The sequence below is a fragment of the Engraulis encrasicolus genome, chromosome 9 (assembly GCF_034702125.1).
Source record: "Engraulis encrasicolus isolate BLACKSEA-1 chromosome 9, IST_EnEncr_1.0, whole genome shotgun sequence".
In the NCBI taxonomy this organism is placed as follows: Eukaryota; Metazoa; Chordata; class Actinopteri; order Clupeiformes; family Engraulidae; genus Engraulis; species Engraulis encrasicolus.
Window position 1 is genome coordinate 1,698,610 of NC_085865.1, and position 16,318 is coordinate 1,714,927.

At 47.1% G+C, this 16,318-nt stretch overlaps 2 protein-coding genes across 4 annotated transcripts; both read right to left on the bottom strand.

Annotated features, from left to right (window-relative positions):
- Positions 1-973: 973 nt before the first annotated feature.
- c1qtnf9 (C1q and TNF related 9) lies at positions 974-6,778 on the bottom strand. Its single transcript, XM_063206373.1, has 5 exons — positions 6,501-6,778; positions 4,585-4,647; positions 2,032-2,166; positions 1,436-1,860; positions 974-1,189 (listed from the first exon to the last, which is right to left on the bottom strand). The coding sequence occupies exons 1-5, from the start codon at positions 6,715-6,717 to the stop codon at positions 974-976; spliced, it is 1,056 nt and encodes a 351-aa protein (XP_063062443.1). The 5' UTR covers positions 6,718-6,778.
- A 3,596-nt stretch (positions 6,779-10,374) lies between these two features.
- Positions 10,375-15,560, bottom strand: tagln3b (transgelin 3b). Of its 3 annotated transcripts, none has more exons than XM_063206376.1 (5): positions 14,731-15,560; positions 13,853-14,093; positions 13,173-13,347; positions 11,592-11,694; positions 10,375-10,671 (listed from the first exon to the last, which is right to left on the bottom strand). In XM_063206376.1, the coding sequence occupies exons 2-5, from the start codon at positions 14,030-14,032 to the stop codon at positions 10,530-10,532; spliced, it is 600 nt and encodes a 199-aa protein (XP_063062446.1). In that variant the 5' UTR covers positions 14,033-14,093; positions 14,731-15,560; the 3' UTR covers positions 10,375-10,529. The 3 variants fall into 3 exon arrangements, with proteins under 3 accessions (XP_063062446.1, XP_063062447.1, XP_063062445.1); XM_063206377.1 differs by having other exon boundaries at positions 13,853-14,080; positions 14,726-15,560; XM_063206375.1 differs by having other exon boundaries at positions 14,726-15,560.
- Between the last annotated feature and the right edge of the window lie 758 nt (positions 15,561-16,318).

Below are 16,318 nucleotides of genomic sequence, written 5' to 3' on the forward strand. Positions count from 1 at the left end.
GTTTCCCCACGCAAACATATCGGAAATAGTTAACGTAATCAGCTTACAAACAAGCGAATGTTAAAGCGCCATCACATGAAAAGTACTGATTTCGACTTTACTGTGCGCAGTATTATAGAAACGCCACAGTCGAAGAAAACCTTCATCAATAACCGGCTAAATAACGTGGGACGATGTACGTTGGCGATGTAATGTAAACAAAAAACGGATACGCCGTCTAGAAGCGCAACAAAGTGTCGCAAAGTGTGTCAAACAAACATCAAAGAGGTCCAACTGGCCAGTCGTTCTGACAAGAAACTCAAAAGTTCGTTGATACTCAAGTGTGGGTGGTGAGCAAGGCACATCAAGACGCGATTGGTCAGCATCCGTGCACTTGTTGCTGTGTGACCGCATCGGGGCGGAGTCTGGGTGAGATGGGGATGGGAGCAAATCTGTGGGGCTCTGCACGACTGACTGCTTGCCCTCAACCTGCCCCAGAGACGACCGTATGATTTTACACTTTAACACTTTTTACACACGAACCCCAACAAAATCAACAGCTTACGATGGGAAAACATCACCAAAACGCGTAATGCATAACCTCATTGGGCAAAGGCGTTGGAACCGTCTTTACTTTGCCTTTTGTTTGTATGGGGGAGTAGCCTACGTTTTGTTGATGCACCAAAATAAAATGAAAGAATAATAGGTAGGCTACCATCGAAGCCTTGTTTGGAGGACACCCACAGGACTGTATGGTGATCACTGATTACCCCAATGCTGCACGCAAATTTAAAATGAATGAAGTAATCAAACAGTAGTCAAAGCAATATAACATTTTTAAACTTTATTTTTCAAAAATACAACAATATGTGAATAATAATGTCAACAGCACAATAATGAAGAATGATGACGTATTTGATCACTTTCCTTTTAATCTTTTCTAACCTTTCTCTTATTTCTTTCGTACATACTTTTATTTTATTACATTTAAAGCTTAATCGTCATCAGGAAACAAAATAAAGCCCGAGAATATGGTGTCGTCGTCGTCGTCTGCGTAGAGGCCGTTGAAGAGGCTGCCTCCCATCACCTGCAGCCAGACCTTGTCCCCCGCGTCCAGGTGGAGCACCGTACCCCCCGCCGCCTGGTCCTCGCTCGACTGGTAGTTATCCATCGTGTGGATGATCTTCTGGCCATTCTTCATCAGCGCCACCTGGAGCGAGAGGGAGAGAGAGAGAGAGAGAGAGAGAGAGAGAATAAAAGAAAGTAAGTAAGAAAGAAAGATGGTTGAACAATAGCTGAACAATTTAACTTCTTATGATTGAGAAGAAAAGCACAGAGCAGAACAGAGCAGAGCAGAGCAGGAGAGACAGCTTCTCTGTATTGAATGAAAGCTCCTGCGCACCAACTTGAGAGAGAGAATGAGAGCGTGAAAGATAGAAAAGCTCCTGAGCGCCACCTTGACATTGCGCGAGAAGACGGTGATGTGGTAGGAGAAGTAGTAGGCGCCGCTGTGAGCGCAGGTGAAGCGTCCGGTGAGCGGGTCGTAGTGGCCCTGGCGGTTGTAGATGACGCGGTCGAAGCGGATGGGCGCGTTGGAGGCGGGGAGCTTGGTGCTGTCCGTCAGGCCGGCGGAGAAGGCGCTCTTGGGGATGTTGGGTAAGGGCCCCGCGTCGCCCTTCTCTCCCTGCTCGCCCCGTGGGCCTCTCTCGCCACGGTACCCGATGCTGCCTTTGTGCCCAGGGGGGCCCATCTCGCCTTTGGTGCCCGGGCGCCCAGGCTGGCCAACGGGCCCGCTGAAGCCCTTTTCCCCCTGGTATCCCAGCGAACCTTTCTCACCCGGGGGGCCCTCGGGACCCACCTCCCCTTTGATCCCCTGCGGACCTAGAGGAGTTGAGTAGAGTAGAGTAGAGTACTTTTATTAATCCCTAAGGAGTGCCTGTCTAGCTTACATTAATACACAAATACAAAAAATACATATAGACCTTATACATTACAGTGAAAATATGACAGTAAAAACATTACAGTACTGTACACTACAGTAAAATACAGTACCTGGCAACCCCAGCTCGCCCTTTTGACCTTTGACCCCGACGGGCCCCTGGACGCCTTGGGGGCCCATCTTCCCCGGGGAGCCCCGCTCTCCGTTCTCGCCGCGCCGGCCCTTCGCTCCCGGTGTCCCGGCCGCTCCTGCCGAATCAGAGCCAAGTGTTGACATGATCGGAGCACCTTACGCTCGCAGTTAACAAGACTTGCAGTACAGCGAGGGTTAAACCCATTACACAGTGCTTGCACCTCCTGGGAACCGTGCCCACTGGCTTATATAATACAGGTGGCTAGCCGGGTTAGCAGAGGTATCCCATGTAAACCTTATACAGGAGGCTAGCTGGGTTAGCAGAGGTATCCCATGTAAACCTATACAGTAATACAGGAGGCTAGCAGGGTTAGCAGAGGTATCCCATGTAAACCTATACAGTATATAATACAGGAGGCTAGCAGGGTTAGCAGAGGTATCCCATGTAAACCTATACAGTATATAATACAGGAGGCTAGCAGGGTTAGCAGAGGTATCCCATGTAAACCTTATACAGTAATATACAGGAGGCTAGCTGGGTTAGCAGAGGTATCCCATGTAAACCTATACAGTATATAATGCAGGAGGCTAGCTGGGTTAGCAGAGGTATCCCATGTAAACCTATACAGTATATAATACAGAAGGCTAGCAGGGTTAGCAGAGGTATCCCATGTAAACCTGCTGGCAAGGGCTGCAAAGGACTCAAAGTCTCTTTAGGCCCCGAACCCTGCACACAGGAGACTCATGTCAATGGGAAACACAATGCAGGGAGTCACGGCAAAGACGCATAGGCTATAAAGACGGTAGGGCTGGGCGATATGTATATCGTCATATTGGACAGCCCTAAAAGACGGAATGTGTGTTCATGTCTGTGTGTGTGTACAAGTATTAAGGTAGAGAGGGGGATTCCTGGGCAGTGCACAGGGCAGATATACAGTATGATACAGTGGACATCTGATCTAACCCCTTAAGAGTTTATGGTATAGTGTACATCTAACCGTACTCCTGGGCAGATATACAGTATGATATATAGTGTATGATACAGTGGACATCTGATCTAACCCCTTGAGAGCAGCACCTGTGCATTGCCAGCCACCACAGCTTTTAGCCTGAGGGGAGGCGAGGGTGCCAGATGTGTCTGATCATTTCCAGCAGAAACATTTTGGCCGGTTTTACCCAAAGACGGTCAATCTAAATAGCCCAATTGGGCTTGAAACCGCCCAATCTGGCAACACTGAATGGAGGAGAGGGAGGAAGCCACCTCTACATCCTCAGGCCGCAAGATAAAGCTCTAAAGTTCAGTGAGTGAGAGTCAAGTCGAGCCGGATTAAAGATGGCCTGGGGCCCCTAGGCTACAGGTTACAGTGTGGCCCCCCCAGCAGGCAAATTTCACGACCCAATTACATGTCTCGTAATTACAAGCTATAACATGTAATAACATGTCTGTCAACTGTGGAGAGTAGTATTGACAGGATTTAAAACTGTATTCAACACGACAGATGCATTTTTCAATATCGCATCTTGTCACAATTGTGCAATTTTTGACTTTTGGCCAATCAGGGGCCTCCTGGCAGGTGAGGGGCCCTAGGCTGCAGCCATATCTAGCCTGTGGGGGCCCCTAGGCTGCAGCCATATCTAGCCTGTGGGGGCCTCCTGGCAGGTGGGGCCCCCTAGGCTGCAGTCATATCTAGCCTGTGGGGGCCCTATGCTGCAGCCATCATATCTAGCCTGTGGGGGGCCCTAGGCTGCAGCCATATCTAGCCTGTGGGGGCCTCCTGGCAGGTGGGGGGCCCTAGGCTGCAGCCATATCTAGCCTCTGGGGGCCCTAGGCTGCAGCCATATCTAGCCTGTGGGGCCCCTAGGCTGCAGCCATATCTAGCCTGTGGGGGGCCCTAGGCTGCAGTCATATCTAACCTGTGGGGGGCCCTAGGCTGCAGTCATATCTAACCTGTGGGGGGCCCTAGGCTGCAGCCATATGTAGCCTGTGGGGGCCTCCTGGCAGGTGGGGGGCCCTAGGCGGCAACCATATCTAGCCTGTGGGGGCCTCCTAGCAGGTGGGGGCCCTAGGCTGCAGCCATGAACCCGGCCCTGCTGGGCTGCTAATGGCTGCTTTTACGGCCGCCCCGTCTCATGTGCTGCCAGAGGAGCTGCGGTATAACATGGTGACCCCCCCCCCCCCGTTACTGTTTATGGCTCTCGGCTGAAAGGGGTGACTGTGTAACATTAGCCATCAGATAGCAGCACGAGGCCCGGAAGCAGTTATCGCAGCGAGCCTCTATATGCAGGCCACTCCGGTAAATCAGAAGCCAAAATGGCCACACACAGCACATGTGATATTTAGATGAAGGCTGTTCATTCATTATGTCTAAAAGCTAAAACAATTGTTAAAGTATCTTTTGTTTCAGATAGTTTCAGAAAGTTTTATCTTTTACCAGACATGTTTCCACGGTGAGACTTTTACATGTCTGAAACAAAAGAAACGTTAACAATAGAAATGTGATATTTGTTATCAGACAAAAGCGAACAGGTTTTACCAGGCTCTCCCTGCGCTCCTTTCATGCCCTCTGACCCCGCCGCTCCGCGAAGACCAAGGTCTCCTAAAGGGGTCAAAAGGTCATCCACAGGTCAGAGGTCAGCGTTTCATTTTTAAGGGACATTCCGTCCCAGTGATACATGATGCCCACCCCAAGAGGTACAGTCTGCAGACTGGCTGCATAGCATAGCAGAGCAAGGTTAAATGTCAGTGATATTTGAGGTCAACGGTTCAGATGCTCACATTACAGAACATACTCCCTCTCCTCCCCGCCCACCATTGTTCCTGGAGCATGACTGCTGTAGCCCCACTATAGACGACTTTCTCTCTTTACAGCTACTGTTACTAGGATCAGGATAGTACAGAAATCTAGTTACTTATACCTAACCAGTCATGATTATTAACAGTCATAACATGAATTACATGAAATAAATAAATGTGTGTATAGACCACTAGTAGACATGGCCAAGATGAAGAACGATTTCCTGCATTGCTGTTGCTGACTGTTTCTTCACCAGCTAAGTTAGAACACAGACATTCAAAATGGTTTGCTGCAGTGGTGTGCTGTATTGTGTGTGTGTGTGTGTGTGTGTGTGTGTGTGTGTGTGTGTGTGTGTGTGTGTGTGTGTGTGTGTGTGTGTGTGTGTGTGTGTGTGTGTGTGTGTTGTATGGATAAGTAGGTAGCCTACCAATGCCACTTCTCTGCTGCTGACTAATGCATCACAGGTGACATGACCTCACTGTTGCTGCTGATGTAATGGTCAGTACAGCTACAGTATGCTCTGCAGCATCTTACTCTGGAATACGTACTGTAGCTACCACATCATGTGCACAAGCAAAGTGCCAATTCATAGCCTCCGCTGTACATGATGACCCGTCCGCTCTAAAGCGTAGTGTAATGTCTCCTCAATCAATACCCATCCGTCCATTATTTATGACTCCCACTGCACACACTCCCATCCCTCATGCATTTATACAGCACCTCTTCAATTGATTACTTCACCTTGTACCTCTCTGGCCTAGCTGTCCAGTTACATTGTATATTACATTTATACAATACAAGGTCTTCAGATGTATCCTGAATCAAGTCCAATCATATGTGGCCTATACTAAGAAGCTGGTTCAGGAGTAAACCAGGGTAAGTTAGGAGGTAAATCACCTAATAGAGGAGCCTGGAGTCCTGGGGTTTCTTAATAGGACTCCAGGCTCTTCTATTACATGATATTTACCTTTAACGTAACCCACTGTGTCCTGGAAACACATATATGCTGCATTCAGGATTTTGAGATTTGAGCTGTTTTATTAAAAATGTGGGTAAGTTAGAGCTGAATGAACACATTCTGTGGCAAAATGAGGGTCCTGGCTTTTAAGTGTAACTCATTTCATGTTTGTATGTGCTTCGGAGGCTAAGATATTTAGGATTTAATATGCAGAGGGAACTCTTTCCCAAAAAGGGCTTAGGCAAAATGGGTTAACATGGTGTACCCTTGAACCAGCTTCTTTGTATAGGGCCCAGGTGGGTTGAAGTCTCAAATTACCTCTCACCTCTATCTCCTTTGTCTCCCCTCATCCCGTCTCACCTCTATCTCCTTTGTCTCCCCTCATCCCGTCTCAAATTACCTCTCACCTCTATCTCCTTTGTCTCCCCTCATCCCGTCTCAAATTACCTCTCACCTCTATCTCCTTTGTCTCACCTCTATCTCCTTTGTCTCCCCTCATCCCGTCTCACCTCTATCTCCTTTGTCTCCCCTCATCCCGTCTCACCTCTATCTCCTTTGTCTCCCCTCATCCCGTCTCACCTCTATCTCCTTTGTCTCCCCTCATCCCGTCTCACCTCTATCTCCTTTGTCTCCCCCTCATCCCGTCTCACCTCTATCTCCTTTGTCTCCCCTCATCCCGTCTCAAATTACCTCTCACCTCTATCTCCTTTGTCTCCCCTCATCCCGTCTCGGCCGTCTCGTCCCGGCAGCCCGTTGTGGCCGGGGTCACCGGGGATCCCTGGGTGGCCGCACACACACCCGCCGCTGCCCTTATTCTGACCTTTCAACTCCTCCGCTCTGGTGACCAGCAGCAGCAGCACCACCAGCAGAAGAAGAGGAAGAGGAAGAGGAGCGACTAACAACCTAGAAAACATGGCAGGCAGTCCAGTCCTGACTCACGATGGAGAGCAGCTTGGAGACCCTCCACGTGGCTGAGCTGACGGAGCGCGCCCTTTACCACACGGACAACCGGCTGCAGTCACTCAGACAGCCACAAAGAGAGAGAGAAAGAAGATCCTGACAGCCAAAAAGAGAGAATACAGTCTGGAAAAGAAGAGCCTGACAGCCAAAAAGAGAGAAAGAAGAGTCTGGAAAGGAAGATCCTGACAGCCAAAAAGAGAGTGAAAAGAGAGTCTCCTGACAGCCTAAAAGAGAGAAGAGAGTCTGGAGAAGAAGAGTCTGCACTTCATCACAAATCTGGTGTCATCTGCAGTTCTTTCAAGTGCCAGCTGCCCGATGTCCATTGGTCAAGGGAGGAGTTGTCCAAGTCCCTTATTGCGCCCCGATTCGCCACACGAACCCACTGAAGTCACTTCGGAGGACACATAGTAGGCCCCTTTGTCTCTTACTTGAAGATGTAATGATCAACTTGGACTATACAGTGGGCACATTGTTTGAGGAGTCCCCAAAACCGGATAATGACAATCTTGTTTGATGGCTGCCGATTGAGGCCCTCGGACAGGGCTCGAGGGCTGTAATGGGGCCAAAAACGGGCCAGGGCATTTTTTTTTTTTTTGCATAAAGCAGCCCGTCACACAGCCGCCTGCTTTTCTACAATACCATGATCCGCTTAGTCCTCTGTCTAATTTTTAAGATAGGCCAATGGGTCACCACATCTAAATAGAGGGCCGATCTCACAGGAAAAAAATGTAAACAAACATACGAACAAACAAACAAAAAAACAATAGCATTGGCCCCCTGAGGACTATCGGGCCGCCGGGAAAATGCCCTGTGTGCCATGTGACCAGTCCAGTCCAGTATAACTAGTCCAGCCCTGTATAACTAGTCCAGTACTGTATAACTAGTCCAGCCCTGTATAACTAGTCCAGTACTGTATAACTAGTCCAGTACTGTATAACTAGTGCAGTCCTGTATAACTAGTCCAGTCCTGTATAACTAGTCCAGTCCTGTATAACTAGTCCAGTACTGTATAACTAGTCCAGCCCTGTATGCCAGATGACCAGTCCAGTCCTGCCCTCGGGTCCCTGCTGGGCTGACACAGATGTTCAGCTGCATTACAACCAGCACGCCACGAGGAGGGCACAACAAAACCATCTCATCAAACAGCAAGATTGCTATTCTTGAGTTATGTCATGTCATAAAGAGAGGTGCCTGATCTGAACATGGCTCTTTAAATGGAGCAGTTCGCAGTTCAATGTGTGAGGCTACAACAAAACGGGCCAGTGGTGGCTCTGGTGCTAGAGGAGCTTGTTCTGTAACCTGAAGGTTGCAGGTTCGAGCCCCGCTCCACCTGACCCCATAGATGTGTCCTTGAGCAAGACACTTAACCCCAAGTTGCTCCTGGTGGCAGGGTGGTACTATGCGTGGCAGCCACTGCAATCGGTGTGTGAATGGGTGAGTGTGAGGCATACAATGTAAAGCGCATTGAGCGCTCAGAGTATAAAGCGCTATATATACATGCAGTCCATTTACCATTTACAAAGCCATCTCATCATAAACAGTGCAAGATTGCTATTCTTGAGTTATGACGTGTCATGAACAAGAGGTGTCTGATCCGAACACAGCTCTTTAAGTGGCGCAGTTCAATTAGGCCGAATGCTCAGTGCTCTTTCCAGGACGCGTCCGGATGTGGATTGCTAGCTCATGCGTGCTTATTCCAATTGATTTTCCGCCTGGATGGGGCTAGGCTAGCTGTGGTCTGACCCCATCAATAACACGGCTACGTTAATGCTAACCTTCTCAGCCAGAATGTCACTGCATCACCGAGGGCCTCCACATTAGTTAATGCTTCCTGTTGTCATGGTTACATAGTCACTCACACAACATGCTGCAATTTATTTACAATATGACTTTGAAATGTTCGGTTACATAAGAAATGGCTCGTGAACAAGCAATAGCCGCCAAGCATGCACATTGTGGGACGATATGCAAACTCCATTCCAACAGTTTTAAACAAACATTTTAAAAAAATAATAATAATAAAAGAAATGCTGTTTTCATATGACGCTATTTTATTTAACAATTTCATTCACAGACAAGCTGCAAAATAAACAAGCAGTCTGATGATGTACATACAATTAAAAAAATAGAAGTGAAAGTCCAAAGACCAAAAACAGATCCAGTCTTTCTAACGTAAGTACCGTACACACAAGTCATGACAACAACAGTATACGTGTATATAGTCAAAAATAAAATGGAGCTTTGTACAGTACAACAAATACAGCAGAAATGCAGAACCTTTATAAAATATCACAGATATTTATGCCATGTCACCACCCAGACCGTTTCAAGTTAAGAGTTCAAGTTTTAAAAATGAGCCCAGACAAGGCTCCATCTTGTATTTCGTCTTCTTTCCCAGCCCAATATGGCATGATGACAAAGCTTAATGGCACATAATGACACAAATTATAAATAATGGAACAGACCCGGAGACAAAATAAATGACTATACGGAATAAAAGCATGCTGCAATACTTCTCAAATGACTTTATAGAGGCTGCAGAGGCTACAGAGCCACTCCCTATGGAGGCTGCAGAGGCTACAGAGCCACTCCCTATGGAGGCTGCAGAGGCTACAGAGCCACGCCCTCCCACTAACCCAGACTGGAGCCTCTAGCTCGCATCGCCTAAAGAAACACTTTCTATCTGTTGCGTGCAGGGAGATTGTTTCTGGAACAATACTGCATGGCATATGCATGGTGTGTGTGTGTGTGTGTGTGTGTGTGTGTGTGTGTGTGTGTGTAAGGAGATTGTTTCTGAAGCAATACTGCATGGCATCATTTGGGTGTGTGTGTCCAAAATGTTCGATCTCTGATCAGCAGTTAGTGCCTACAGCACATAGGGTGCATATTACATGTCAATATCCCTACACGCTGCAAGTAGCGGGAAAGACTGAACATTTCAGATAAGGAGTGTGTGTGTGTGTGTGTGTGTGTGTGTGTGTGTGTGTGTGTGTGTGTGTGTGTGTGTGTGTGTGTCTTAAGGTCCTGTGGGTATGGGGTTGGAGGTGTCCGGGATCTGTCCTCTTTCTCTCTCTCTCTCTCTACATGATCTGCCGGGGCAGCATGCCGTAGCCAATCATCTCTCTTAGTATTCCTCAAAGTGAAGTGCCCTAGCCTTTTAGAGCTACGATGAGTAATGCCCATTTTTCTTGGATTTCACCAAAAAGAGTATCCAATAACTAGTCTGTAGTGTAATTAATAATCTCCTTGGTGAAATCTGCGAAAAGCCGGCGTTGCTCATCCTAGCAAGGCTAGCACAGTTCACTTTGAGAAGTATCCCCTCTCCTCTATACATGGTATCCCCTCTCCTCCCCTCTCCTCCCCTCTTGAGAAGTATCCCCTCTCCTCTATACATGGTCTGCTGGGGTACACTGTAGCCAATTGTCAAAAAGAGAAAAACACGCACATCCGTCTCAGAAAGATTGGGTGCAGGACTAGCAAAATCACATGAAAACTGAAAGTAAAGTCCGCGACTCCAAGCTCCCTTTTTCTCTTATTTTACTGTGACGTTTCGGGCAGCATGCCCTTCATCAGACAATAAAATAAGAGAAAAGAGAGCTTGGTGTCGCGGACTTTACTTTCAGTTTTCGTATACCGTAGCCAATCACCTCTCTCTCAGCTCTCTACATGATCTGCTGGGGTATACCGTAGCCAATCACCTCTCTCCTCTCCTCTCTACATGATCTGCTGGGGTATACCGTAGCCAATCACCTCTCTCCTCTCCTCTCTACATGATCTGTCGGGGCATACCGTATCCGGTCATGCCAGCCTGGTTGGCGCCGCGGTTGCTGCCCATCTGGAGTCCGATGAGGTTCTGGCCCTGACGAAGCTGCTCGTCGGAGAAATCACGCCGGTTACTCTGGGCCTTCCTGAAACCAGAACCAGAAACACACAAACACTTTCAGTCCCAGTAGAATTGGGACTCTACGCATCATCCATCACTCGGCTTGCAGGTGCATCACAGTGGGACAGACATCACTGGAAAGGAGAGGAGGCTGGATCACACTGCAGCTTAGTTTTCGGGTGTGTGTGTGCACAAAATAATGTCTTGAAAACTAAGCTGCAGTGTGTTCCAGCCTCTCCTTTCCACACGTTCACTCCCGTCAGCAGACGTGGCACTACCCTGCAGGCCCAGGGTGTCTGGCTGTTGTTTTAGGCGTGGATGGATGGTGGGGACATGTCCATACCACTTTTGAGGTAAACCTAGCTTGTCATCCTCACCACTTTTTCACAAACATAATGCAAAAATACCATACCCGGACAATTTGACATTTTAATGTCCCTCCCCACCACTTTCCAAGCAAAACCTACATCTTTGAGGGCCCACAGTATACTAAGAAGCTGGTTCAGGAGTAAGAAAATGAGGACTCCAGGCTCTTCTATTAGATGATTTACCTCTTAACTTAACCTGGTTTACTCCTGAACCAGCTTCATAGACCTTAGTACAGGCCCCAGAGGTGACACTGGAGGTTGTTTACATTCACACACCCTGAGATGACACCGGGAGTGGAGTGCTGTAACCACATGCACATATACATAAACACACACACAGGGAAACGCAGACACAACAAAGGAAGCAACCACGTCACACATCACACACACACACCCACACACACACACACACACACACACACACACACACACACACACACACACACACACACCTTAAAAGAACATTCCAGAAGACACAGAAATCCACACTGAAAGCCTTCACGTCACACACACACACCCACACCCACACACAGGTTCCTCTAGAGACACATTCCAGAAGGTTAGCGTTAGCTCTCACTTGTGAAACCAGTCTCGGTCGCCGCGGTAATGTCCGTCGTCCTTAGTTACCGCCAGGCTCCCCAGAGACATCAGCGTTCGCTGCACGGCCGCCAGGTCCTTCCCTGTAACCACGACGACAAAGCACTTTGTTTTCATAGGAGCTTAACCCAACAATCGAAGAAAACAATTAGGCTAAAAGCAGCATGGCTTTTCAGCAAACAGGTTTTTTTATTTTATTTCCTGTGCCTGAGAGGCAAAGAGATTGTGAGTTCATGACTAGGCTAACTGATGAGTCATCGCTTCACTAAAGTCGCAGCAGAAACAACGAGGAAAATGTCAAGGCGTGATGAACTCGAGGGTGTTTCCCGACAAAGGAAAGTGCAATCATCCGTCATTAGCTCTAATAGGCTCCTAATGGTTTATAGGCATAACTCAATCACGTCGGCTACAAAAGGAAATATGAGGAAGAACAGATGTTTAGTCTCTCGTGCCTACCATACTCGAGAGGGGAGAGGTTTAGTCCGTCATGCCAACCATGGGTGGCTCTAGAGGGGAAGCCAGAATTTCTCTTGGCCTCTTTTATGTTCCCTGTAGCCTACTGAACAGTCTTAAAAAACACTGTGTCATGAAAGTAATGGAAAAGCTAAACATGAAATATAAATGATTATATGAAATATAATGTGTAAAATACAATATTAACCTGATTCACCATCATAGCTGCATCATCTTGGCCCCCCTGGTAATTTTGGTCAAAAACAGACACTGGTGCCTACCGCAGTCAGAACTTAATGATGACAAACAAAAGAGGAATCGTTTTGCGAGGAGAGCCTGCACACCTCAAATGTTTCTTTTTCAGCAGGCGCAGCTTTTCAGGGTTCTTCAGTCATCACTTGCAGATGGGAGAGCGTGACACTGCTTCTAAACGATTCACCACGTTATTTTTTGGTGTGACGCCTTCATCAGCCTAGTGCTGAAATGTCAGCACACCAAAAAATAAAGTGGTGAATCATAAAGAAGCAGTGTCACACTCTCCCATCTGACAAGTGATGACTGACATACACATTGGAAAAATAAAGAAGAGGATGATCTATGGTTGGGCATCTCTGGTGCCTACCCTCCCACAAGTCCACAGTGGCTACCATAGTCAGAACTTAATGATCACACTGTGTGAGATTTTTAGTTGTTTATCTCCAGAACTCATGCTGCCCATTCACTAATGTTACCTTTTTCATGAATACTGACCACCACCATCAAATTCTAATTATTCATTATGACTGGAAAAATTGCACTTTTCATACATGAAAAGGGGGATCTTCTCCATGGTCCGCCATTTTGAATTTCCAAAAATAGCCATTTTTAGCTGCAAAAATGACTGTATTTGGATCTTACTAGAAAATATTTGTTTATTACTTTATAAACTTTCATGTAAAGATCAAATTTGGCAATAGGCAGCCCAGTTTCAATGAGCAGCATAGTTGCAGTACCTTTTTTGACCATTTCCTGCACAGTGTCCCTTTAATGATGACATGCAGTACAAAAGGAGAAAGGAGAAGTGGGTGATGCCTGGTGGGTGATCTGGTGCCTGCGCTGCGCTGCGTACCTTCCCACAAGTCCACGGTCTGGAAGATGTCTGTGCTGATGACTCCGTAGGCCTCGGCCGCCTGCAGGAACTGCGAGATCTTCTCCATCTGCTTGAAGGCCATCTGGGTGTCTGAGATTTTCCTGATGGGCTCTTGGCCACGAGGGTACAGGCTGTTGATGAGCTTACACAGCACCTGCAGATCACACAAAACAAGAAGGGAAAGAAATGGAAAGGAGGATTGATGAGGGAAAACAAATCATGAACATGCTTTTTTTGTGTATTTGCCGCCTTTTGTGAGATGTCTGTTTTAATGTCAGCATGTGTCCTGCCCCGTGTAGTGCATTTTGCGTCTTTGCTGCTTTCTTGGCTAGGGTTCACTTGGAAAAGAGGCAATTGCCTCAATGTCACTACCTACCTACCCTTGTAAAATTGAGGAGAAAGAAAGGACAAATGTAAATGAAACCAACCCAGTTAAAAGAGAAGAGCAGAGGAGAGCAGCAGATCGATAGGCATGTGTGTAAATGGCTGATCAATAGGTCTATGCCAACGCTGCTGCTGCAACACCACAATGTGTCTTTTGGGGATTATCAAAGTAAACTGTGCATCATGTATAGGCCTACATCAATGAAAGCTATTCATTTTCAAGACCCAAGCCATGCCATGCCATGTCATTCAAGACCTAAGTTATTTTTACTCACAGTTCCATCCATGAGCCATGTTTGAAAGTTCTGTTTGCCGGGCTGTGGTCGGTCTACGTTGGACCCGCACTGGACCACAATCCAGTCCACCAGCTTACCCTCCAGGTCCGGGTCGTACTTCTGGTCGATCTTCTCCTGGACCTCTCGACTCAGCCCATAACTGGGTCCTCTGTTGGCCATGGCGCGTCCACTTAATAAATGTACTGACTGCACCTATTCAGGTCCACACTAGTAAAAGACCCTGAAATGTTATTTTCAAACACGCACACACACACACACACGTTTTTATTAAAATAGCCTACTACCTAACTAATTAGATGTCTCCTGCAATGTTTTTTTTTAATTTATAATCAGAGATGCAATTTCATTAGGCCTACCTGTGTGCAATAAAGCTTTGCTAAGTTGGTTTCATTGCAAAACAAGCATCATCTAAATTAAAAACTCTCGAGATGCCCTAACGGCGCTTGGTAAAGTACCCACTAGAGATGTTAGCATGGAGGGTGGAAAGGCGTGCGGGACGGGGTGTGGCACTTCACATACATCCATCCCTCCATCCCAACCTCCCAGAGTCCGACCTATCGGTAAAGCCCCTGGGTATACACACTACTCTTAGCTTAACAGCATGAAACTAATGAAAAACCGATGGCGGAGGTTATCTTTCAAGTGTAGTTAGCTGATAAGTCATGTTTGAACAGGAAGCAAAGCTTTAAAATACAGAGTAAATCAGCTTTACAAAAGCTATTACGATCGATAACTCGTACATGGTTAATAATTAACAAGTTACGCCACACTACTGATTTAATTTACCATAAATAAAGCAACACTTGTTTTTTCTCCGTGCGTAAAGTCGAAAAAAACGCGATTAAACTATACCTTACTGAAAGAGCGTCGGTTTTCAGGAGGAGCACGGCGTGTCCTTTCTTCCTCGGCCGTGAGCAGTTCCGTTCTGAGGACACTGGGCTCGAGGATGCTGAACTGACTGCAACATCCATGGACCACGCGGGGGTGGGGCGAGGCGAGGCACGGGACGATCTGGCGCACGTTACTCTTGTCATTGGCAGGCCCCCACAATAACGCTCCCGTGAGATTACATGGGGTATGAAATACGACCCAGCAAATCACACAAGACTGATTTCCTTTTCATGCAAAGCGCATATAGGCTACTCAGTAACACATAGGCCTACTGTAAGCTACACTGTAACTCGATAGCCTACTGTATGCCGTGTACTATTCAGCAACATTTCAATACTGTAAGCTTTTGTAACATTACTGTGTTACTCTCTTGGACCAAAAGAAATTCCCACAAACGAACAGCAACAAAACCACCAGAGAGTTTGCATTATGGCTGAGCAGAGAGTTGGCCCAATATCAATAGAGTTCAGTGATGGTCCTCCCTAGTCTAGCCTACCTCTGTTTCCCTATTAGAGGGCCATGCCCGCTGCCTATTGGATTAAGAGCATCATAATAGAGGTCTGCTGCCTCTGTTGGGAGAACACATAAAACAACATTAAGAGTTTAAAGTTGATTACACTGACAGGAGCAGACAATGTAGATAAAGCCGTAAAACACGTGCTCAATAGATACAGTATAAAAATGGAAAATGATTACTATAAAACATGTAAATAAAAATGATTACTATAAAACATGTACATCGAAATGATTACTATAAAACATGTACATCGAAATGTTAAGTTTATAAGATAGTAATATTTTGGGTCAATGCTCGCTGATGAAGTAAGAGTGGAATCAAGATGCTTTAGTTTTACGCTGTAGACCAGCTAAACCATAACCGATACCAGCTAGGTTGCCTGTAAAGAGGACTATGCAGAAGGTATAGGCCTATGAGCACGAGCCGCGTCGGTCTGATTAGTTTGCCCTGATTGACTCGCCTCGTAGCTCTGTGCTCTGGCACATGACTGAAAGGTCAGCGGGGCACTTAGGAGTAGAGTGAGGGGGGAGGTGGCGGCTGGGGGAGGTGGCGGGAACCATAGGAGGTGGTCGGGCGGCATCCCTGGGCCATTGAGCAGGGGCCATAGCGGTCGGCCGGCATCCCTGGGCCATTGAGCAGGGGCCATAGCGGTCGGCCGGCATCCCTGGGCCATTGAGCAGGGGCCCATAGCCCATCACACGTTAATGAGCAACCAAGGGTACACACGGCCGAAAGCAGGGAGGGCAGGAGCTCGGAGCAGAGTTGTATACAGTAGAAGTACTCTTAGAGATGTTATTACGACACTAGTACTATGATAACTACATGGTTTCAACTTTGTAATGTAATACTACTAGTGTTGTAATCACTAGGGCTGGGTATCGCAGCCATGTTCCTGTATCGATTCGATTTCGATTCTTAGGGCTTTGAATCGATTAATCACGATTCAATTCGATTCGATTCGATTCATTCCAAATCGATTCAGCCCGTTCCCTTCTTGGTGCAAGGATTTCCCCCAAAAGATGCTGTTGCCTATTTTT